Source organism: Ambystoma mexicanum, chromosome 7p, assembly GCF_040938575.1.
Source record: "Ambystoma mexicanum isolate Mex_15411 chromosome 7p, UKY_AmexF1_1, whole genome shotgun sequence".
NCBI classification, from domain to species: Eukaryota; Metazoa; Chordata; class Amphibia; order Caudata; family Ambystomatidae; genus Ambystoma; species Ambystoma mexicanum.
In genome coordinates this window covers 77,015,000-77,041,028 of record NC_090939.1, presented here as the reverse complement: position 1 = coordinate 77,041,028, position 26,029 = coordinate 77,015,000, and the positions used below count along the sequence as shown (strand labels likewise).

General features: G+C 45.2%; 1 protein-coding gene across 1 annotated transcript in view; it reads right to left on the bottom strand.

Moving 5' to 3' along the window:
• Window positions 1–23,760, bottom strand: part of FAM162A (family with sequence similarity 162 member A) — a 183,234-nt gene extending 159,474 nt beyond the window's left edge. Inside the window, exon 1 of the mRNA XM_069635817.1 lies at window positions 23,564–23,760. Coding sequence (XP_069491918.1) covers window positions 23,564–23,597 — 34 coding nt within the window. The 5' untranslated portion in view covers window positions 23,598–23,760. The remainder of the gene's footprint in view (window positions 1–23,563) is intronic.
• Window positions 23,761–26,029: the final 2,269 nt, after the last annotated feature.

Below are 26,029 nucleotides of genomic sequence, written 5' to 3'. Positions count from 1 at the left end.
CGTCTTCCCTCTGTTCCCCCTCCCTTGCCTCATCGCACCTTGAAACACTTGTGTAGAGGCGCGTTATGAATGCCATATCATAACACAACACTAAGGCTGTCCTTGAACATACTTGTATGCATGTAAACTATTGCAAAGCTAGACTGATATCAAGCTGTGCTTATGTTGTTATAGTGATCGCTGTTTGATATACGTTTTATTATTTTTCCGGCTGTGTATGTTTATGATTGCTTTATATATGGTGGCTGGAACTATGTATGTTTTTTTTATTTGAGTTATTATTGTATTGTTCTATATTTACTATGAATTTTAATTGTAGAATAATAAGTCATGAATTGACGTTAAAATGTTGATACTCTTTTTTTTAAGTGACCATTTTAAGAACCTTAAAACACACACAAGGCAACATTTTTTGGCTTTGCCAATGCTAATTTTGTTCATGTTGACAATCGAGTTCTGGTGCTGAGGGGCGGGTGGCAAGGATGGAAGTGACGTGGGGCAAGGCTGTACCCCGTTGGAGAGGAACGGGTAAAGACGTGTTGGAGCACATTCGTCTCCGTCTGGTAATTGTGGTGCGAGGCTCCGGGTCGGGCGGTCCCTTAGCCAGAGCACCTCTACACTGGCGACGAAGGGGAAAGGCCTCGCATGAGGCGCGGCTAAATCAGAGCACCTCCGATCAAGAATACAAGCCTGCGGGCAGAGGCATCACCCGTCACCAGTGAGGGCGTTGCTCGGCCCATAAAGAGAAAGGCCGACCGACATCAGAACTAGCCTGTGCCAGTGGCGGTGACACTCACAGGAACAGGATTTAAAGGGACAGTGCACAACAGGGAATCATGTCTGTCCAGGATATCCTGCTCCCCGCCCCGCAAGCAGTTAATCGGGACATTCAGGCAGAGGGCGGGTGAGGGGGTCAAAAGGCTCCACCTGCTACAGCTCGATATAGGCTTCCTGATTCCCTAGCCGTACAGGTGCCAGGGGCCTTTGATTTATCAGACACTAGCAACATGGGGCCAAGATGAGCCAGGTGGATCAGAGATTTTCATCTTTACATGGGGCAACAGGGCCCGTGGATGAGGAAAGGCAACAATGCCTACTTAAATTGGCAGCGGGGCCTGTAACAACGACGAAATGCCTGCAATGACCATTGACTCAATTCAAGATCTAAAGGGTGCATTATCTGCCTACTTCAGTACGCACACTAATGTGCACTATGAACGGCATCTGTTTCGTACCACAAAGCAAGCAAAAGGTTAAACAATGGGTGCCTACGAATCAAAATGAAGCACTGCGACTTCGCCAATTACTCGCACACAGAGGCACTACGGTCCCAAATCATTGCGGGCTGTGAATTCTGCGCAAACTACTTCAAAAAGCCTGAACACTTGACGAAAGTCTAACACTTGCAAGGGCAGAACTGGACACACAGGTTGAGAGTTTCAACACAGCCACAACCTCAAAACACAGACTACCCTTCCGTTATCGGTGTGGGTATGAATGTCCACACAAAGGTATCTGTCCAGCAATAGGACAGAGGTGCTCCGTGTGTGGCGAGGAAGGACATTTTAAAATCAGTATGTCGCATAGCAAGAGAAAAGGGCAGGACAGATGGAGTCCAAAGCTCGCTACAGGCCCAGGGCCCAGACACCCCCACCCCTCACGGCGACGCAAGCCTCTCAGGCAGCTGCCCACTTTCACTACAGACCGAAAGAGACAGAAACAAGGGAGCCGGAATCGGGGAATAACGAGCACAAGGAGAGGCGGAGGTATGTCACACAACCAGACAGAAGATCGAGACGTCACATGCAGTATCTGGTAGAACAATCTCCCTCAGACACAGACATCAGCTCATCAGAGGGTGAACACAGAAAGAAGGGTTACCTATACACTTTGGGCAACAGAAACACAGCCCAACACTGCTCATGGGGGTCAATGAAAGAGTTACCGATAGACATGGGTGCCACTGTGAACGTTGTAAGCGAACAGGTATACAATGAATTGCAGCACCCCCAAAACTCAAACCGGCAACTGTATACATATACCCATACGGGGCAACATCCCCCTGAAGTGCTTGGGACAATTCGAAGGTACATGCCGATACAAGTCACATGAAAGGAAAGTACTCATACATGTGCTTGCCACCAGGAGAGAAAGCGGGTGCACAAGCAGCTTCAAAACAGCTATAGACATGGCTATAGACATGGGTCGGATACATGGGCTGTACAAGCTAATGGGACATAAATACAATCAACCCTGTTAACATGATCAAGGAACTGCAGACGACCCTATTCAAAGGAATAGGAAACTATGCAACAAACAAATCAAGTTACACATAGACAAAGACATCCTGCCAGCAGCACAACATTACAGAGGCGTACCCGCCAATATTCAACAAAAGGTAGAGGAGGAACTGTACAAACTACTCGGGCAAAACAGGCCACATGACCCACAACCTGGGCATCGCCCATCATCCCAGTCCCGAAGAAAGGCTCGGATGCCATCTGCCTGTGCATGGATATGAAGAGCCAACCAGGCCATTAAAAGAGTGAGACACATGGCAAAGCGCATTACAGATATGATACACCTACTAAACGGCACCAAGGTTTTCTCTAAACTGGACCTCCAAAGGGGCTATCACCAGCTAGTGTTGAGCCCAGAGCCCAGAAACATAAGCACATTCATCACGCATCTCAGACTCTACAGATATCGGCGTGTCCGCTGCAGCCAATATTTTTCAAGCAGAAACTCACAACGTAATTAAACACACCCATAACTGTATCAATTACAGTAATGACATGTTGGTGTTTGGCACAGACGTTGGAAAACATGATAAGAGTGTGCATGGCACTGGAAGCAGCCAACCTCACCCTCAATCATGAAAAATGTGAATTTAGGGGAAGGGTACATTGAAATTCTTGAGACATATTTTCAGAGAAAGGCATGACCCTGGACAAGGTTACGGCACTCAATGAAACACCAATACTGACAAATGTCTCTGAATTAAGATCCTTCCTGGGTCTTGCCAGTTACTCTACATCAAGGACTTCACCGTCAGTGAACCACTTCGAGCTCTAAACAGAACACGGTTTTCAAGTGGTCTGAAGATTGCCAGCTAGCCTTCACTACAATCCGCAACAGAGTGGCACGTGCCAACATGGCCTATTTTGTCACCAACCATAAGTCGGATTTGACAGTAGATGCAAGCCCAGTCAGGCTAGAGGCGATCCTAGCCCGAATTGACCCCGATGATCCGATTCGCACTCACATTGTTGCATACGCCAGTTGCAGCCTTTTGGCGACAGAGCAAGCGTACTCTCAAGCAAACACTTCCATCTCTTTATATAGAGAAAGCCCTTCATGGTAGTAACAGACCATCAGGCCCTAGTTTTCCTTTAAGGCAACCCGCAGGCCAAGATGCCACCCCGCATAGCCAGGTGGGGACTCAAGACTACTCGTTTGAAATAGTTCACAGGCCTGGTAATTAAGAAAACACGTACGACTTCTTGTCCCGTCATCCGAGGAGTGAAGTGCATCTGAACCATCCGTAACAGACTGTTCTCTTGGTACCTCATCCAACAAGCAATACCCAAGGGCATCAACCCTGCCTACCTCGTTCAAGAGATGGAGGCGGACATAGCATGCCACAATCAGCAAGGGACTAAGGTCAGGGCGGTGCAGGAGAGCGAAAGAGAGGGTGTCGCCTCGAGTCAAACGACATCAGGAAAGACAGGCTCAATTCAAGTGAAGGAGGAATTAGCCCGATCGGAGGACAACTTACTACTAAAAAGGACACAAGATGGTGATCCGAGCCTCCCTCAGAAGAAAAGCGGTCGAACTTGCCCATGAGGGACACTGAGGCATTGTCTCCACCAAATGCATGTTGCGACAAAGGTGTGGTTCCTACAATTGGACTTGCTGGTGGAGGAGTACCTGCGAGAGTGCAGACGTGTACCGAATAGACATCCAGAACCGCTACACATGCCCGAGCTACCCGAAGGAGTGTGGGAAGCAGTAGCTGTCGACTTCTTCAGATCCATCGAAGGAGGGAAATATGTCCTGGCTGCAATGGAGGAGTACTCCTGCTACCCTGAGGCGCAGCTGGTGTCATCCACAGCAGCCCACCAGGTCATCCCAGTAATGGACCGCATTTTCAGAAAACAGACATGTGCCCCCTTTCACTGGCCAGGACTTCGAACGATTCAGTGAGTACATGGTATTTCATCACTAGAAGATCACGCCACTCTGCCCACAGTTGAATGGCATGATCAAACACTTCAGGGCAAACCTTAAAACAAGTGTTACAAGTGGCCCGACTCACGTGACAACCCTACCAACAGGTCGTCCACAAATTGCTAAGGGATTATCGAAGCACCTCACATAGCTCCACAGAAAAAAGTCCAGCGGAAGTAATGTTTGGGAGAAATGTTCGTACCAGGCTACCCCAGCATGTACCCCAAGATGCGGCGTGGCCGGTTGATGCGGCACTGGGAGATCACGACCGAACCACAAAAGAATGAAAGAGTACGCAGACGGTACATTCTACCACTGCTGGGAGCAACTCATTTTATGGAAAAGCAAATAGCAAGTACGAGTTTACTGTACACTGTGGAGATGAAGGACAGATCTAATCAAGTAGCGATTAACATCACTGCGGATGCGAGCTCTGAACGATGTGTGAAAGTGCTGGCAATTTGCTGACTGGGCAACAATTGTGAATATTTTGCATATGAGCAAAGCTTCAACATTGTTGCCAAAAATGAGACGACACTGACCATCAAATAAGCATGGTCTCCTGGAATACAAAATTGTCTGTTATTAAATATCCATCAGAATCCCAGTAAAGTTGAAGTGGAGCATTTTAAGTCAGCGATCATTGATTTATTTGAAAAATAGAACTTTGGCCATTCAGGTGACATCATTGTCATGTGTGATTTTAATAGTAAATACCAGACGCATCCTACTCAGATATTCATCCTTGTTCTAGTGCCTTTCAACAAGCAAGAGATCATGGTGAATATATATGTAGTGTGATGTAGGAGTGGGAGTTTTCCCCTGGATTTATCAGAGGCGATAGCCGCTGCCACCAGCCCCCTACACTCCAATCATACCTGGCACAACTCAAACATACACTCCACCTTGGATTACATTGCGTCCAGTGCTATGTTCCTCAAATTCTCTCACCCCAACAATAAGCCAGCGACACACTAGTGATCATTGCCTGTTGAGTGGAAACTGCATTATTGTTATCTCGGTCATGCTAATATTAGTAATAACCCGATCGAGCTCGTCATTGTTCTGGAATCTGGCAACTTGGTCCATCTCTGCTCTTAAGCAAAACACTGTTGGCTAATAAAATTCGACCCTTTTGATTTAGGTCAAATTGACTCTCACCTTTGGCATTCGATCCTTTTGAATTCAGTACTTTAACTGGACCCCATGATCTAATTGAGCCTTCTAGTCCTACTGTTGCTTGTCAAATATCTTGAATAGCTGTTTTATCAATAGGCAGCACCGGCATTTGCACTGTTAAGACAAAGCCGCCCAAGAGGGGAAAAAAACAAAAAAGAAACAAAAAAAAACACAAAAGCCACTAGAGATACTTGTGCTTTTCGTTCCCTGATTAAACCTTTGGCGTTGGGACAACACTTTCTGCAAGCCCAACCTAGTACTGAGACACGATGGGTAGAGCACAATACTGAACGGATCCATGTAATAATGTCACCGTGAATATGTCGTCAGGTTCTGGCGGCCATTTCCTGGCTATCAAAATTTTTTTCCCCCCCAAATATTCTACGAGGGGTACAATTATATATGATTACCTCCAGTCCAAGAATATTTGCGGGAAGTGTTCGATAGCCCGGAGGGTGCATCATTAATACATTTTTAAAAAAATAAATAAGTCGCCAACCTGACAACTTTTTTCATGGCGACATCATTACCGGATAGCGACTGAACGGGAAACCACAAGCTCGAAGTATGATAGTGGGAAGCTCGATGGAATCCGTCATGTTCTGTAGAAGACATTGATCTCAGAAGTGTAAGCCATCTAAGGTTCCGGAGCCTGACGCGCTAGCCAATGCAACCTTTAAATCCTGCCCGGGATTATGGGCTCTTGTATTATCGGCTTTATTTCAGAACATCATTTTCCAGAGTCTGGGAAATGGGCAAATATTATCTTGGTATGTAAGAATGGAGACAGGTTAAATCGGAGTAATTATAGGCCAATCCCCCCCCCCCCCCCATCTGCATGCTACGAATAAAACCTTTTCTGCACGTTTAAGAAAACTTCCAACTTGGGCGTTTTCCGCCAGAGTTAGCGATTGAAAATCTGTCTTAAAAAAAAATAATAATAATAAAAAAATAAATAAAAAAAAAAAAGTAAAATAAATAAGGGGAGAGGGTGGCACCTCATCGAGCTGGCTCATACTGTAGCTTTTCTCGTTGCAAGTAGGTGCTGCAAGCCTTTGATCCTGTAAATAGGCAGCAGCTTTGGTGCAAATGGCACCGAGTGGCCTACCGGAATCATTTACTGAGTATGCTGGTGGCTTTACATGCAGAGACGAGTGTTACAGCTCGTCTGGACCAAGGAAGTACAATCAGCCCACATTTACCCATCGTGGACTACACCAAGCCTGTGTTTTAGTGCAGTTTTTATTTTAGCGATTTGTAGTGCACCCTGGTAACAGCCAAGGCTTGTCCTCCTAGATTGGGCTCATTAAGGGTGCAGTACACAGCATATTCAGACGATTTGGTCCAGTTTGACCAGACCCCTAAGGTGAGGAATTAGACCACTGTGAGTGTGTGCTCGCCTGGGCTTTTTGTAATGTTTAATTAAATGGAATTATGGTAGAGCAACCTCAAACCAAGAAGAGAAGCGCCAAGTGGTGCCTCTGAACAAAATTGAAGTCATGAGCCACTCAATATTTTAGGGTCCATTTATATGCTAAACAAGACTAATAAAATTGTCCAAACCTATCCAATAACTAAGGTGTCTGTGGTGCAAATGAGAATGTTGGCCAAGTGTTACGGGCGCTTTTCCATCCTTTCCTTAAGGAGATTTTATAAACTTAAAATCTTACACAAATTAATTTACGGTGCTGAAACACAGCCTGCATGTGCCGATTGGGGTACATTGGAGGCCTTGCTGTGGCGGGGTGTTCAGACAGGAACTTAATCCTCCCATCAATACAATCCTTTGTGGATTGGAAGAAGCTTCAGCTATTCTGCAAAATCTTAAGTCCTCTTGTAAACAGCCTTTTGGAGGACCTGAATACTCTGGTCAAAGGTTCTTAGCCAATGGTTCGTTTTTTGTTGCAACACACTCCCCTCTGCCGATTCCACGGTTCAGGAGTTCGCACAGAACCCACATGAAACCAAACTAAGTCTGGCCCTTCAGGACGGGATTCCAAATAGAGATTGCATTGCTTGATCGTGCGAAACCTTTATGCGATTTCTTATTTGTATCGCTCGCTTTACCGTGAATTTAGATATTAATGAAGTGATGGGTGCAAGAAGAAATGTTGTGCGAGAGGATAGAGACTCTAGGCACCTGGTTGTAGATTGTACCCGCAAGTCGGAACCGTTGGCCAAGTCAATTTGTTTATAATGAAACAAGGTTGCAAAGCGATCAATTTTGGTGTAGAATTGGTTTTAAACGCTGTACATTTCGAATGGCGTAACTGAGTAATGAAATTATGTATTTAATATGCGAGGTTGAATTTCCTCTTTTTGTGAAACGTTTTTATTAAAAATAAAAATTTGGAAAATAAGTGCATGGTATTGTCCCCAAATCCTCCCCACCCCCCCCCCATGATCTTGCAGGCCCCGCAGTCCCGACCTGGGAATATCAGAGGAACGCTGTGTCCTTTGCTGCGAGTTGATTTCTGCTCCCAGAGCAGAAGCATCATCTCGGTGTCCTGCTCGGGGACTTGGTTGTATGCCAATTGCTTCTACAGTCCCGTTCACTCCCACGCACTTTGTCTGGTTCCTCAATTTCCTGTTTTTATTATTTTTTTCCCCTGCACGTGCAAGGTTTGCCGCTTCTTCGGTCCCATTTGCGATTGTTTTTTCCCAGAGCGGGGCCACCCTGGGCCTTGCTCTGCTAGATATATGTCCCTGCTCCCCATCAATAGTAGGCCTTTGAGCACTTCGTGTATTTGCACCGAAATAGTTTGTTGGTACGGACTGGTTAGCGGCTTTTCAATGGTTTCCTTAGTGCCTGGTGTCGTGCAAAACTGGAGTGCGTTTCAGGAGCTTTTCCTTTACTGCAAAGCATGGAGAGCTTGCTCAGACCTGGCCATTCTCTGGGAACCCCTGCGGTACTTTGCATGTGGACGCCTATTGAATGGGTGTTGCTCGTCAGCATCCACTGCTCGGCACGTCCACTGACCTGAACAAGACCGCATTAGGCACACCCCGATTCAAGGAGCGTCCCCTGCCCCAGGATGGCGCTCATTACTCAAACCTAACACATTATTTTGAAAAGGGGTGTAGTACATCGAGCTGGTCAGTAGTGCTGCAGCATACCACCACTGTGCAGTGCAGCCAGTTAGTGGTTATTGCTAGGCAACCCAGCACTGCATCCGGAGCGTGTTCTAGGTGTCCCCATGCTCATCCATCATCATTCCTCCTCCTGCAGCCTGCCTTCCAGAAACAAGTCCTGATGCCCCAGTGCCTCGCTGGACCAGAGAGAAGCAACGTTAACATACATTTGTATGCACCCATCGGTTTGTTTTGAAGTACATGTGTGTGAAGTGTGAATAGATTGCGGGGGGGGGGGGGGGGCGAGTGGGACCACATCATGAAAGCGATTTAGTGTGAATGCTGCCATGTATTGTGGGTGGGATATCGAAGTGGTTTACAATATGAAAGCTGGCATATATTTTGGGCACAGCTACAGATTCATGGAAAGGGTTTACTGCAGAAACATTGGCATATATATATTTCGGGAAAAATATCATTAAATTGCTTTTAAAGTGTAAACGCTGCCATATGCTATGGTCACAATATCAATGTGATCGGCCGTGCCAGAATATAGTGTGAGCGCAGGATCATGAACAATTCACAATGACAATGCTGGCATATATTGTGGACAGGCATCCATTTGATCCATGTGCTCCCCTAGATTACAAACTTTTTTCTCCAATTCAAAATTGTGCTGTAAAATGCTCCATTTCAACCCATTATTTTTTAAACAAATTCTCAGGAGTAGGGTGGATGAACAGCCCAAATGCCTTCCTCTGACTTTTCATTTATTGCCCAGCCACTGAAAATATTCACCAGTCACCACTGACCCTTGAATCCTTTAGAAAGTGGGTACCCTCTCTGGAGTAAAACCCCCCACCCCCCTCCACAGCACCAAAAAGCTGCTTCTGCACTGTGTCTGTAGAGCATGAAAGTCAATTACGTACATGCTGGCAAAGGACTACTAGTTGAATGAGCAGCTGAGGCGAACCCATCAGACTGTGGAAAGTGAGGCGGTGGGGTGATGCTGAAGGACCTTGGCGTGATGCCACGCTTCTGGTATTGGTTTAGTTTGCACATGTGCAGTTGCTCTCGTACTCTTGTATATTACATTTCCTGGCCGCTGTATGGTAAACGGGGAGATCATGTGGCACGTCCTTGCTGGAACACTCACCAGTGTTCACATTCGCCTACCACCACACATGTCTTCACACTTACATGCTTATTTAGTTCTATTGAATGGAATCACGCAACATCGGTTTATATAGATGACAGCTTGCACAATACGTGTGCCCATGGTCACGCGACAATTGATTGACACCAAGACTACATAAGCCTCTGACGAAGAGCACATAGCTCAAAACACATGCCAGGCTGACCTACAATCAATTAAATACATGCAATTTACGCATGGACTTTTGTGCACAGTGTGAATGCAACTTTTGCTCTACTACTCTATTATCATCAGCTCAATAAAATAGCAAAACCCAGGGAACAAGATTACAGCTCACACACTTGCCGAATACTTCTATTAAACAAAGGCTTAACAGCTTGATGTACGTCAGCTAGGACGTCATTCTACGTGGCAAACAGTAAAAACCTATTGAGTGGAGGGATTGGTTAAGGGAACATATATTCTTATATTTTATATCGGTGTTATTAACACAATTGGCTGCCCTCTATCTGGTAAGCAGGCCTTTATTTTTTACTACGTATAATACAATAACAGCAGAGGTTTGGCCTCTGCAACAATGTATGATAAATTGCTACATGGGCCCTCGTGATTGGTTGCCATTCTCTACCAACCTTGGACATTTGGCTCGTTGGCAGAACGTAAGCAAAACCAAACCCAGGTGCAGGTAACAACTACCCACTTGTTGAATTTCTCTCATCGGTTAATCCCTGCACCAAGGCTTCTTTGTAGTTGACCTTACTGTCTGTTCTCTTCCTTGGGACGTTTAAGTGAGTGTAGGTTGGCCGCTTTCTTCAGTTGGAGCTTAAAGAGTAGGCCTGGTTTTTGAGTCTTGCACCACGTGTGAGGAGACCATGATTTTGTTCATTTGAACCTTTTTTTAGTGCTATTTAATTCAATAATGCTGGGTTGTATTACTACTCTTTGCCTCTAGCGATTTGGTTGCTCTATCTCACATATACTTTCTGCATCTTTGATTGTTCAATACTAGGCACTTATGAAGGTTCTTCATTTACTTAATCTAAGAGACATATCTTGTGCGTATGTAGCTTATCCCCTCCGACTCCCTTTGTGCCTTGCAGTCGCCTCTTGATGTGGCATCCTTGATCCCAGGCCAAACAGATATTCTTCGTTCTCTGTGCAGCGCTGTTTTTCTAGCGCCTGTTCGCTCTGCAATCCTAGTCTCGCTCCTTAGGTTACTTTTATACGAAACAGACGTCCATCTTTTCATTATGGCTGCTCTGCCCACGTTATATTTTCTACTGCAGCAAGCTTCTAGGGGTCTCAGTCTACCTTGCGTTTTTCTGCGTATGTACATGTAGTGCATCTCTTATCTTATCAGTATATATAATTTCTTTTTACTTACATATCCAGTTACTTTAGTTTTCATCTTTATTTTTTAAGTATTCGCATGTTGCTTCACATCTTCTCATTATGACATCACTTTACTCTTGTCTGGTTTCACTGATGGCTCTTCTTTGGTCAATGGTGTATAGAGACATCCTTCAACCTCCTCAGTGTGAGGGTTACATTCGATACAGTTGTCCAAGTGCATGACGTCTTTCATATCTTCGATGCAGTATTGGATGATACCTGGCGTCACGCACTTTACCTTCTTGTTCTTCCAGTATGACGGAGGTGAGGGGGCAGGCACTAGAGATAACGTGTACAGCTGTCTCTCTACAGACTGCTTGCTGCAACAAGCGTCATCTAATCCCTCCCACGCAGTGCAGGGGAGCGTATTGGCGATCTAACAACACTGATCGGCAATTACAATCAAAGGCTTTAAAAAATATTTTAAAAAGAAATGTATAATGCGAGCAAGAACAACATGTATGTTGAGAGGCTACCATTATGCAGAGTTGATTAACTTCCATTATTTCTGGGAGGTGGGGCTTGACTTGAAGTGAGGTAATCTCACAAGATTTCAGGGATGAGTCAACCAAGTCTATTGACAATGTGGCCGACACCCCCCACCAAGGAACCACCCCCTTCGCGCCCTCCGTCCTTCACATAGTTTAGAACTGTATATATGCATAAGCATAGGCTGTGACAAAAATAGGAATGCGATGAAGCCCACATACCCAAACACAGAGTAATTGCAGATGCAGCAAGTAATCCGTCAGAACGAAGCAGTCTTCAGGTGTAAGATTATGCACAGAGTGGGCATTTTCCACTGCAGTGAGTGGTCCCTACAATGACTCCCCAGTCAACATCTATTACGAATAAGCAAGTCAGTGGGACTCATTACGAGTGTGCCGATCCGGTATAAATGCTGGCAATACCAGCTCTGGCATTTTTACTAGACCGGCACACTCCAAATTTGCCGGTAGGTGCTCTGCCCCACTGGCAAACCTGACCTGCCAGTAGTTCAGGCCACTACCAGCAAATAATTGCTGCAATCACCAGCAGGTAGTACCAGTGATTGCGACAAACCCATTACATGGAGTTCTATAAGAATGGAATGGGAACGTACCGTTTGTGAAAAGTATTCCATCTCATTAACTGGGGCATAGCCCTCACCGTAGCTGGGAAAGCACATGTGCCACATCCTGCCATTATGAGCATGGTGGGCATGGAAATGGAACTGTGGGAATTAGGCAATAAGGTGTTTAAGGTGTGGTTGATGGGGCGGTATCTTTGTTGTCCACTACTGTGTCGTGAGGTTGATAGAGAGACACACAGTGCTTATCGTCAGTGATACCTTTGTGCGGCATTTGCACAGGTGTTGTGTGCAAAGTGGCGTTGCTGGTAATGTCAGGTTGGAAGGAGTGGCCGCTCTCTGGGGCTGTCAGTATGAGTGCAGTTTTGGCGGAATAGGTTCGTCTTTGCAGATATGTGGCCTCCATCACCAACGTTGATTTTGTTGTGGTGCACTATGGAAGTCTACATTTGGGTTACATGTCGTGGGATGTTTAATCAGTTACCTGAAGAGGTTGCTGAACGGAGTGATGCAGATTTTTCCTACTGCCAAGGTCGTCTACTCATGCATAACACCACGAGGAGTATGGAACCATGGGTGTAATTTGTCCACAGCCACAAGGTGTGTTGTAAACAGAACAATTAGCGAATGTATGCAGACTGCTGGGAGGTTCGCCACCCACTATGAGATCATGAGGTCGCAAAATATCCAGGGGTTTCGTAGAAATTGCATTTGAGTGCCATTGGCAATGCCGTTTTCTTTTACACTGTGCAAGAAGCGTTGAGCAAAATTTGGTTAAAACGTGAGGAGAGGCCAACAGAAACGTTTATAAAAAAAATAATAAAATTTAAAAAAAATATATGTTACACAGCCACGCTGGAAGATCCAATCCCCTACCTGGTTTGAGATTGCTTCCCCCACCACACCCACCCCTCAATATCAAGAAAAGCTAGCGGATTCCACGGTACTCTCAGGATTACACGTGCCACATTGTGGGTGGGCGGGCATGTGGATGTATGCGGATGGAGAAATCGTGCATACTTCACTGAACTTTGTAGGGGACGTGCTTTGGAAAGACAACACTTGTTACATGTAACAGCACAAGTGAAGTGTAGTACAGGAATGAAACGGTTGCATGATGACGCCTTGGATGTGATTGGTGGATGCGTGTGTCACTATTGACTAGTAGCCAATGAGGTAGTGGTGGAGCAACAGTAGTGGAAAGGGAAGAAGGACTACTCCTGCGTTGCTGAGGCGCAGCCGTGGTGGTTTTTAGGAAAGCGCACATGCCACATTGTGCTCTTCTCATCAAGCTGTTCAATGGGAATGGAACTGTGGGATTTGTCCAATCAGGTGCGCATCACAGAAAAGGGCGGTAACATTTAATTCCATTACTCTGTGCAGTGAGGGTGGTGTGCAGAGATGCACAGACACATTGTGTTGGTAGTCGGTGACGAGTTTGTAGAATATCTGTTCCAGTATGCTGTTGAACAAGGCTTTCATTGGGATTCCGACTCGGAAGCAGTGGATGCTTTGTGGTGCTGTGGCGATGTGCCCAATTTTGGCGGGTTCATTGGAGAATGACGAGTGGGCACTTTCTCAACTGTGTATGCTGTGGTTGTGCATTATGGAGCGTTCCATGCCTTGTTCCCATGTGTACCGTCAACTAAAGAAGTTGATGAAAGCAGTGAAGCGCATTTTTCCCACTGCCCAGGTGCTTTTCGCATATATCCCACCACAAATAGTATGGGAACATTCCAATGATTGTTGTCACCAACCAGAGGTCGGAAGGGTTCTAATCAACCGAAGCATGTGCACTTCTTGAGTGCTGCTGGGATGTTCTCCTGTGATAACGACAACATTGGTTCTCGATATGTACACCTTTTCAATGCTAATGGAATTTCTTTGTTGACCAGTGGCAATCATATTTTAATATATAGGCTGCACTGAAGACCTTACTGTAAGCTCAAGTACAAAACAGAGCGATTTTTATAAGGAAGCACTTTAAGAAAAATAAATAAAGGCTCTTTTCAAAGCCGCCATTACTGACAAGGTCACCGAACCTGGTCGAAATGTATTCCCCCCACTCCTGTGCACGTACAGCTCATAAAGTCTGCATACATCACGGCAATTGCAGGGTTGTACGTGTGACATGCAAGGTGGGCATTTGTGATGTCATCTTTGATGTCATGGGTATTAGTTTTAGCAGTGCACAGTGGTGGCGCAAGTTATGGTTGCTTAGCTTACCATAACTGGCAAATTTCTGTTTTACTTGTAACCATAATGTCCATTTAACAATGTTTTTTGTTAGTGAAATAATATATTATATCTCTCACACACACCAAGAAAGTTATGGTGCGTTTAAAAAGGTTTGAAAAATACCCAGTCACCTGAAATGTGAAAGTAGGAAAATCCATTTGAGTCGAGTCACACTCCACAGCGCCACCAAGTAGCCATCGCTGGAAGTTCACCTCCAGTTCTGAGCCACAACAGCAGAGCATTGTGGGTGTGCAAATTAGACTAAATGCAAACGTTTTTCTCCAGGAAATATCTAAAATAGCAGTGCTACTTTATACATAGCTTAATCAACCCAAGACAGACATTTTGCAAGGCTATCAGGACAACCAGAAACCTGGTTGAACCCTTATCAGGGATCATCAGTGCAGTACAAGTATAGTCCCAACAGCCTTGTGGTTGGAGCATACAGGTAGTTTTCCTGACAGCCTTGCAAAATGTCTGTCTTGGGTTGATTAAGCTATCAGGACAACCAGAAACCTGGTTGAACCCTTATCAGGGATCATCAGTGCAGTACAAGTATAGTCCCAACAGCCTTGTGGTTGGAGCATACAGGTAGTTTTCCTGACAGCCTTGCAAAATGTCTGTCTTGGGTTGATAAAGCTAGGTATAAAGTAGCACTCCCCTCTTAGACAAAGTAATTTCCTAGAAAAAAAAGACTTGCATTTGGGCTAATCTGCATACCCACAATGCCCTGCGCTTGTGGCTCAGAACTGGAGGTGAACTTCCAGCAATGGCTACTAAGAGCGCGTGACTGCTCAAATGGATTTTCCTACGAGACAGAGAGAGAGACACACACACACACACACACACACACACACACACACACACACCACCCCCCCCTCCAAGTTGTCACATAGGAAATCACAGGATGCAAATGGAGAGTGGCCACTAAATGGACAGCAGGCAACAAAGGAAAGCCCTGTTGGAAATGTTCAGAAGACATTCCCCATGAGGCTATAGCACTCCACGTATGCTATATATAGCACAACTTCCCAACCAAATGGTATCTTTGCACTAGCACTAAGATGCAAGAAGCTCACACAGAACATAAAAAGGTCTTCAAGGCGCTACAGAAGGTAAGATGATCCTCAGTGGCACAAAGGGCTATTGGAAGAGAGTTCCACAACTTGGCTGCTGTAACAGGAAAGGCACAGCCTCCCACACGTGCTCGGCGAACCCACAGTACTTGGCTCGTAAAGGATGTTAAACAGCGCATGGGTCGCAGCGGTACATAAGGACAGAGTTTAAGTTGAAGATACTCATCCCCGTTCTTATAAAAGACATAGTGGACAATTTGGGTCTACCGACAGCCAGGGAAGGGGGCAAAATATGTGCAGTCCAGGAGAAATGAGCCGTTGTTTTTGCAACAGAGTTCTGCAGCAATTGTAACCGCTGAATCGCTGGCCGCGCAAGAGAGTGAAATCACAGTATTCTACCCCATTCATGATTAAAGAGTTAACAAATGGATCATGAAATTGAACGGGGTGCGGGGGGGGGGGGTAGGGGAGCGGGTTGAAGGGTAAAACCTTGGAGCATCCTCAATTTACAGTGCAGAGTCAATCTGGTCTTTCTTTGAAAGCGAGGATAGCAGTAAAACAGCCAAATCCATTACTGCCGAAACAGGGGTAGGGGGCGGGCCAAGTGCAATAGGCCAGAATTCAGCAGTCCAGCGAGAAGAAAGAGTAGACAAGGAGGAGGAAGGGGGCCCATAACCAGTAACTCTGGCTTATCCCCAATCAATCTAAGCCGCCAGCTGTCGCTTAAACCACTAACCCACAGCCCCCAGGCAGCCCCGCAGCTGAAGAGATAATGTGGTGGACCAGTGAGTAAAGTATGACAAGTCTTACTGACTCAATAAATTAAATGCTAATTTTATTCAATCAATACAAAAATATTTACGATACGTATAATACCCATTGTTTGAAACATAATTCCATATAATCATATCTTAGAAAGGTACTACTAAGGATAGAGTCTGAATATGTTGTACAAGTACCTTTCTAAGTCATGTGTAATATCGAAGGCTCGTTTACACAAAAAAGAAGCAAAGCCATTGCTGATCTGTGTATGTGAATGAATGGTGGAGAATATCTGATTGGAATTATGTTTAAAACATTGATTTTATGGATATGTATTAGTATTATAGGTATCGTATATATTTTTGTATTGATTGAATAAAATTTGCATTTAATGTATTGAGTTAGTACGAACCGAGAGGTAAAAACCCAAGTATTTTTTTTAAAATCAATTCGTTCTGTGCAGCTAGTATTTGCTGCAAAGGTCCTCTTCAGATTACGCATCACAATGTTCCACCACAATGGACTGAAGAAATAAACCGAGCAGGGCAGGTGGCATCAAGGGACAGATCCACGTATCCCGTATGGCCCGTTGTACTGACCTAATTTGAAGCTATGAGAGCAATAAACACACCCGGAGCCTGAGAAGAACGCTTAGCTTAAGAACATTGATATTACGTTACCGCTGTTGGAGCCTGGGTGGCGCAGGCAGGCTGGAAGACTCAAAAGGAATCCAAAACAAAATGGGGCAAGATAGTAATTCTTTAGTACAGAAGAAGATGGGCACTAGGTTCTGGACTCCACTTGCGCTTCATTCAGTTTGTTTTATGCTTTTGTTAGAAGTGGTTTGCTTTTGTCTAGCTGCATGATCATGGGTGAGTAGAGGTGCTGCCGACACCTCTTGAGAGAGACACTAGTTTGTACCCGGTTACCTTGCACTGTTTTTTGGGTTGATGGATACACATAAGGATTGGACTAAAGTGTGGTTTTATTTAGCGTTTGTCGTCAGTCGACATGTGTTTCGACCCCTCCGGGTCCTTTTCAAGGCTAAAGTTCACAAAATGAGGCCACGTCTTGAGATCATGGGTTGGAGGTTTCCTGCATGCCTGGTGGAGCAGATTTGCTTGTTAGCTGTGCGTTTTCGCCAGACGTCTCCTCCGAATGGTGATTAGTGCCTGCAAAAAAACTGCACCGCCGCATGTTAAGCCTGCTCTTTGGAAAGCTTTGTGTACCCACCAGTTGGGACAGGTGGGGGTGGGAAGAGGCACGCCATAGATGGCTAGATTGTTACTCCATGCAGGGCGAACCCGCAGTGGTCAAGTTTTCATAATTCACGAGGTACCAAGCTTGGGATAGCAGCGGTGGCACTAGAACCTTGATGGTGGGCAGAGTTTGCGTCACTCAACACGCCATTCCTAGGAAATTATACAATATGGCATTAAAACGCACCTATACACAAAAGTGTTCATCAAGGAGACACAGCGAAGCATTTGAGGGTCCACGATGCTGGAAGGCATCTGCACACCATCTTCAGAAAAATAAGGAAGTCTGCCCCCGTCCATTGAACTACTGGGTCAGTGGTTTCAAGTACAAAAACCACTTTAAAAAAAAATAAGCCAGGGCCTATAACAAGCACTCCCGGTGCCGGCGCGGCGGCCACCATGAGACGTTGAGTAGGGTGGTCCGGGTGGTCGCCCTGGCTCCGATTCGAAAGCAGGTCGTCAAGTTCACAGGCCACGCGCTTACCTGCTGGACCAAATAGTTATAAAAGAAGCTGTGTGGCGTTTATACTTGGCTGACAGTGCTACCTTTGGGTCACCGTTTACTTGGATTTCTGAATAGGTGTCGCTCCTACAATGAATCTCGTACTTAAGTTCCTTCATGCGATTTCTCTGTATTCAAATGCATGTACCACCGTTTGGTTTGTTACCTGTTCCTTGTGTACATGAAAAGTGGAGTGGTTTCTGTTGTCTTATGTTTTTTCTTTCAAAAAAGTAACATTCTTTCCTACACAACTAAAGATCAAACAAGCATTGGCAACGTAAACAGCTTGGGCTTTTGTGTAGGCATGGCAAAGGCACAGCTGTAGTGGCATTAACACATTGTTGGTAGCAGGTGTAAAATGGTACAAGTACCTGGACATCCAATAGCAGTGCCCGGCAAAAGCTTCAAACGTATGCACAAGCCAAAAAGGTTGGCTTTGCCAATGCTCGTTTTTAACAGGATTTCAGTGAAGGGCACGCAGAGTGCTTATAAATCGAGTGGCTGAAGGCAGGCAAGACATTTGGATTAAACGTGGCGTGTTCACAAATTCAATTAAGTCATTAACTCTGGCAGGTACTTTGAGTGCAAAGTCTGATGGCAAGGCTTGATTAAAGCGAGCTCAAAGAGTTCCCACGAGGAGGTGTTGTGGGTGGGGCAGGAATTGGGAGAGAATGGACATAGGCAGGCAGTGGGTGGGCACATAACCATACAACAACACCTACAGACTGTGAGCCCCTCACCCCCCCCATCTGTACTCGAATGCAATAGTTTCAGCTTATAGGTGTTGCTAAAAGCCCAAACTAAAATATATATATATATATATATATATATATATATATATATATATATATATATATATATATAGAGATGTAACCTGGTCTTGGTCACAGAATTTCTGTGAGTGAAATATTGTTATATACCTTGTCTGAATGTTCTCCCCTTTCCTATACGTTTCAACTGCTGCCATTCCCACGGAGGTTCAGCGGGCTAGAGACCACCATTCTCTTTTGCTGATTGTCCGTCAACATAGTTCAAGTGAACCTGGGAGTGTTGGTAGCCATGTACGTGAACTAGAAGCTTACGTGGAAGCTTGCCCACACACATTTTATAGTAGTTATAAAACAAAGTTATCACCAATAGCACAAGTACACACTGCCGTCCCGCAAATTCTCTTGGGGAAAGCGTGGTGACCAGGAAATCAAGAGATCAGTGCTTGAAAAACCTCAATTGGCACCGGCAGGTGTCTTAGAATACCATTCCATCTCAAAAAATCTTGTCCAGCAAAGCATTTAAAGATAACAGCATGCAGAGATTTTGCGGGGGCGGGGGGCGCAAGAGGTGGAGGGTCCTGTAGAACAATGAGGAGAGGCATGGAGGGGGGTTTGCACAGGCTCCCGATATCAAAAGCTGTTCCCGATACAGGGAGACAGATACTGTGAGAGCTGGGGCATTGTTATTTTTATTCAGCCACCAGTTTCCTGGAGAGGTCGACAATAGTTTTGTTCCTTTAGAGTCTTTAGACGGTAAATCAATGGATCCTTCTTCAGGACAGTGCAGAGAAGTTCATACAGTTACAAATCATTGTTCAGAAGCACAACTTTATAGAATTACATTTGGAGGTAGTGAAGCATATATGATTCAATCACGAGGCATCCTCTCCCGACCGAGGCTTCAACAGTGAATGAACTCATAAGGTTATTAGCTCCGAGCGGATTGATCAAACTTTAGTGGGGTTTAGCAACAGAATGGAAATACCTCCCTAAATCAGTCAGTATACAGATTGTGCATCTAATCTCAGCTATACTGGCGATAGTCCTATTGGGCCAGGCCTGGCCCGAGTCACAATGCGAAAATTTATTTTCGGCACTTCAAGCTAACCATTTTTAAAATGAACTTACATGAAATGAAAGTAAAATCTAAGTAATGGTGATTGGGAGGCAGAAGAAAAGTCACTTTCATTAATAAACAGAAGAGGAAACCTTAGAAAAGGCAATAGGTACTGCTACCTAGGGTTTCAGTTTGGAAAAGGTCCAACTGGGAATAAGCACAGCTTGGGATGCAAGGTATAAGCACTATATGGGGCGCGAAGCTCGTTTCTGGGCAGCACGAGTGTCCATTCATCATTATTGATACTCAAGGTTTGTAGGTGAAAGTGGCATCGATGCGTCATAATGGCTTTGAAATTGGGGATGGTGGGGGCGGCGCTTCGAATGGGACCTTTGGTGAAATGACTCCAGTCACAATCTGTAGAAGAAGATCTCATGTAGTTAGGTCTTATTTTAAAAATGACAAGATTGAGCCATCATTAACGAGTGCTGGTTCAATTCAAGAGATCCTGCATCAATACCCATCTAATTGCCCATGGCAACCAAGTCACCCAAGTGCCTGGGGCAATCGATAGGGAGCAGCTGTGAAGAAAGTAGAAAAGCGCCTCAATTATATGATTGGTTACAAGTTAAATCCCATAGTCAGTCCTTGGAAAGACTGTTTGGGGTGTGTGGATCCTGTCGATACTGGCAACAACCCTCTTCGGCAAATGGGGGAGGAAGGCTGGGTCATTTAAGTACACGAATTGTTCAGATAAGCGTGAGCTTAGATTGCGCGAACCCTAATCTCTTCTTGCTTTGGGGGTTGCGATTTAAATCGGTATCTGACAGTAATGAACAGAGAATACACTCTGCACAAGCAATTTCTGAATTCGATTTATTATAGATGCTGCGTATTTTAGTTTTAACATGCTTGTTACCAGTCAGTGTTGATTTTAAGCGGTTTTCTTACAGATCAAGGTTTAATATGCAGCTATAAACGAGCACATCTTGTAATAAAAGCCTCTAAACCCAAGTGTCCACTTAATTTATAAGCAGTTTGTGTGTCCTTGCATCGATTCATTGCACTGAACTCCTGTTAAAAACAAAGGCAAAGCTAAGAGTGTTGGCTTGTCTATAGATGATAGAAGGCCATTCGCCAGGCACTGATATCATATGCCCAGGTACTCACACCATCTAACAGCTGCTGCATCTTATGGCAATGCCTCTAAACTGCATATTGCAGGCCCACACAAAAGGCTAAAACACTGTTGGCTTTGTCAATGCTATTGTTTCCAGTGACACCTGTCAACATTTCGGCTTTTATTTGCAAAGTAAAATAATTAGATCTCGGAGGTCCCATACTTGCAATATCACGACCTAAAACAAAGACACACCCAATTACATAAATCCACAGAGCAACAAGCTACTCCTCAAGTCCACTCTTCCAAGCAGAGCCACCGCTGGGTTTGCCCTTGTCAGAGCCGCAATGATATCCAATGTCCATCCTGAGAACAGAGCAATTGGCCACATGAGCCCCCCCCCCCCCCAAACCAGCAGCAGTACCCCTCGCCTGAACAACCATCCGTCACAAAAACGACCACTCTCCCTCCACCCGAAAGGAGGTGCAGCTGCAGCACCCATCACAAACAGAGAGCACGCAGCAACCTATGAACAGCACAGCAGCACTCTGGACCTGCCACTGTCCATCCTACTGAGAACAGATCAACTACAACACCCCTGCATTCAGCTGCCCAACAGCAGAGGGGGTGCAGCACCGGTTATTGATACCCGAGAACAGAGCGGCAGCACCGTCCAGCCACAAAGAGCAAGAACATCACCCTGTGGCACCCTGAGAAGAGAGCAACAGCTCCCTCCATTCTGTGTGTGTAAGTAGGTACGCACGTGCGCGCGCGCACACACACACACACACGGTACGTATATAATGATGCATTCTGGGATTTGTAGGCTGGGCTTGAAAATGAGAAGTGCAAGTCTCACAATGCAAAGAAATAATAATAATCTTTATTGTGATTAATTCAATTAGGAACTTTACACAAATTATGATCTTAATATTCACCATTCCGAGTAAAGCATTAGGGTGAAAACATCAATAGTGCAAAATACAAGGTAAGCAAAACATTAATATTGTACAACCAATATCAGACACAAAAAGGAAAATGTTTCACATGGCATTCACACATTTTAATCCCACATCACAACGTGCGTTGATAGTTATCTACAATAATGTAGGCTTGAATATTGGTTAGTCAGCTTTATGGTCTGCAATCAGGTTAATTAAACAGGATAACAACCGGGGAAAGAGGATCGAATTACCCCAGTGGACTGTTATCCCGTCCTAGTCGGAGATTCCAATTAATAGATTCTGAATTAGAATCTGCCTATGCCCGATAACACCGTTAGTTTATCATCCTAGGACAGCATTGGTTGCATTCTTTCCCATACACGAAAGAGCGCAATTTGCATTTTTTGTGAATCTGGAGTCAAACATCTATCCCAGAACGAGTCTGTAAGAATAATATTGTATCTATATACCAATGGACCATAGTTGGACGAATCCGAGTGATTTGTCTGCGGCTGAAATTACTGCGGGCAAATGAGATCGGTGCCAACTACCAAAAGTTGGCACCTTTCTCATGCGACCACACTTAGATGCTACGGGGGGCTGCAGGGGTTTCCCCTGCAACCACCACTCACTATACTGTGAAGTATTGTGAGCGGGGTGTTGCAGGGGACACCCCCGCAGTCTTTTATACTTACCTATAATGCTACCACCAAAAGGTTCAGATGTTTGGTGTTCAAACCTTTGGTGGTAGCATTTTTAGGACTTTTTGACCATGCAAACTTTTGCATGCGGTCAAAATGTCCTAAACCTAGTTGGACATAAATAAAGTGCCCAATTTAGGACACTGCAAGTGTCTCGCTGTTTCTGGATGTTGGAGGGCACATATACAGCAGTATCTGCCCTCCAACGCCAGTCCCTGGCAAGAGCCTGTAATCGAATGCAAGGGTAATTGGTTAACTGGTAGCTTTAGAAGAAAAGATCTTAATCTCGGATCCGGGCAGAGTAACAAGTAGGGCCGAGTTTTCTGGTAGCATTGGACCACATGAGAGGCAGATTCAAAGCCCTTTAGAGAGCTCAAATGCTAATAGTTTGTACACCAGTACCACCGCTCTACTTTCTTCTTGAAGGATTTGCTTAGGTGGATAAAAGGTACTTCTGAGCTGCGATTATATGACCATCCAATTTCTTTGAAATACTCTTCATTCAATTTCTGATAGTTTAGTCCGGAGTATATTTTTTCAGCTCTAAGATTATGTCCTAGTATTGAGAGAAGCTCACAGACAGGGTTGGTACAACATTTTAGATAAAGACTACCTCTAGCAAGATTTGCCATGCCACTCAATGAGGGAAGACTCATCTCTAACGTCAGATTCCATTGTCATGTATCGCTTATTTTATTATGCTTGTTCCTCTTGTTAAGCGCTTTGGATTAAAGCGCTATATAAATAAAAATGAATACAAAAAATAAAATCATGTTGGCAACTAAAAATACAGCACCCTTCAACCATGCAACACAGTGCGGTAACATCACCCACTGTCCCGCAGACAGCAGCAGCACCAGCCTCCGCCAATGCACCTCCACTAATCATCCTACTTAGTACTAAAAAGGAGCAATAATACCCTCCACTGCTCCCCTGCATAATCACAAAGCAACGGCACCATCTGTCTGTCGCCCCGCCCCCTGCAAACAAGTCAGCAGCACCTTGCACCGCTCTAAGTTATGACGAGCGCACCTACCCAGGGCGCCGCGCGCAGCTGACAAGCTCCACATGGCCGGGACTTGGGTTCCGCTGCTCCCCGATCACCCGAAAAGAAATATAAGCACAAGAGCCCGTCCTTCAGTGTCAGGCAGTGCCAACAAGCGCCGCCTCCCGGCCAATCAGCGGCCGCCCCCTAATGCTCAGAGCAGAGCTGCCGCCATGGCCAGAGAAAAGCGCGCACCGCGCATCTCAATGGAAAGCCAGGGCGCCATCTTGGAAGGGAGCACTCTGGCTACAACACTGAGGGGGCCGGAGGGGATATAGCTTTATATATGTATATATATATATATATATATATATATATATATCTATCGCTATAATGTTTTTAAAGTATATGTGAAAATATGCGTTTCTTCAAATAACGTATATTATTACACACTTTTTTTCCTATTCATAATTAACAAAGGCCGTCCACCCCTATGCGCCATACATTTCAACATGGCATATACGTTTACAGGCAGCTGTGCGAGAAGGTATTCGAAGATTACCATTGTTTGTTTTAATGCTGAACAGTCTGTTTTCAATGTCTATGAGCTGCTGGCACACTCTTCACCAGTGCAGCTTGACCCTGTGAAGGTCCCCAAAGTGAGTTGAAAGCTGGAATACTACATTTAAATAGAAGGGACACTGGCTGGATTCTTGAACCTGTTCTTAATGGTAATCTTCCTCCTATTCCCACTCTACCTCGTCACAGAGCTTACTTGTGCAGTCCCAACCCCATACCAGCAGCCCATTCTATTTCGTCATTAACATAGTTGCCAACATGACCCATTCCAATTTGTAGGTGCTTATCGACTCCTATTTTCTTCCTTTGCATTCTGGGACTTGTACTCTGAGTTTTATAATGGTAAAGGTGAAACTACAAGTCCCAGAATGCAAAGAAAAAAATACAAAATGGCGATATTTGTACAAAGGGCAGCATGAAAGATATGTGTTCAAGTGCCTAAACTGTACAATGTGTTAAAATTGCATCTTCGCTGTTCAAACAAACTGTGTGATCCTGGGCAAATAGTGGAATCTCTTCAAGTGAAGAACACTGACCTGAGCAGAGCCAACATTAATTTCCTACATTTTTTCTGCCAGTCACAAAAGTGCTTGAGCTGTCCAGATTAGTGCCACACAGGAGGATGAGTGAAATACTTTGCTATGCCCTGTTCTGGTATGTCTTGTATAGTACACAGTCTACTATGTTCACCAATTCTTGGAATTGTAGGATCTGCAGGCACGGCCGGCCTTAAGGGCAGCAGCGCCCCGGGTGAATTGGCGCCTCCCCTTGCCCACCGCGCCTCCCTGGTTAACAGGGGGCGGGGCGGAAGAGGAGGGGCCAATTTAAAAAAAAAAAATGTTTTTCTCGCTCCAACGAGGAGGTTAAATAGGACGCGTTAGCACCCCATTGCCATTGAATGAGCCCGCCGCCGCGGGTTCATTCAATGGCAATGAGGTGCTTGCCACGCCTTCTGCCACCACGCCAGCTCGGGGGAGCCCTTGAAACACTCCCCAGAGTTGGCGTGGTGGGGGGCTAATGGAGCCTTTTCTTATGAAAATTGCCCACGGCGGAGGTGTGCATTTAAATGCACCCGCCGCCGTGGGTACATTTTACAGTAAAAGGCCGCCTGCTGCGCCTTTTCCCACAACGCAAGAGCCCTTGCAAGACTCCCCCGAGCTGGAGTGGCGGGGCAAAAGGCACCCTGGGGGGCGTGGTGCCCTGGGCGGTCGCCCGGCTCGCCCCCCCCAGGGCCGGCTCTGTCTGCAGGAGATTGGGTATGGTGCTAATTTAGGAGCAGGCAACGTTGCTTTGTAGCAATGTTGATGAGTGCAGGTATGAGTAGATAGGGTTCTCTGGGGTGTGTAAATTTTAATCATTTTGTGCGTTGTCTGGAACAGTAGATAATGTGCGCTCAAGGTTGGTAACTTAAATTGTTTGTGTGATTGTAGTGCATGCCAAAGTGGTATTTGAGGAGTGTGGAGGATTGAGTTTGTGAATCTGAGGTGAGCTAGTGTACTATTTAGGTACATTTAGTGTGGACACATGGCTTCTGGTGATGTACATTACATTGTGCAACCTGTGTTGTTTCTGTGGGGGTGTTGTTTTTAGAGATGTGATGTTGGTTTCGGTAGGATAAAGAACGACTTTCATTTGCTTACTGTTTCCATATCTTGCACAACAGACCACCTAATAACTGTGGACAACCTTTTTCACTTTGACAACATCACAGTTGTACACATTTATTTACTTACATCAATACCTTGTTATGCTATATGTAATTTTAAGCTAACTCTTGTTAAATCAAGTGACACTAAGCCATGGCAAAAAAATGTAGGTCTGACTGTTTCTAGTCAGTTTCCCTGGACCTCCCTTATGACTGCCCACAGACTACCATAGACACTCCAATTGTAGCACTGCACACATGATAACATGCCCCACGTCTGCAACTAGTCCAGT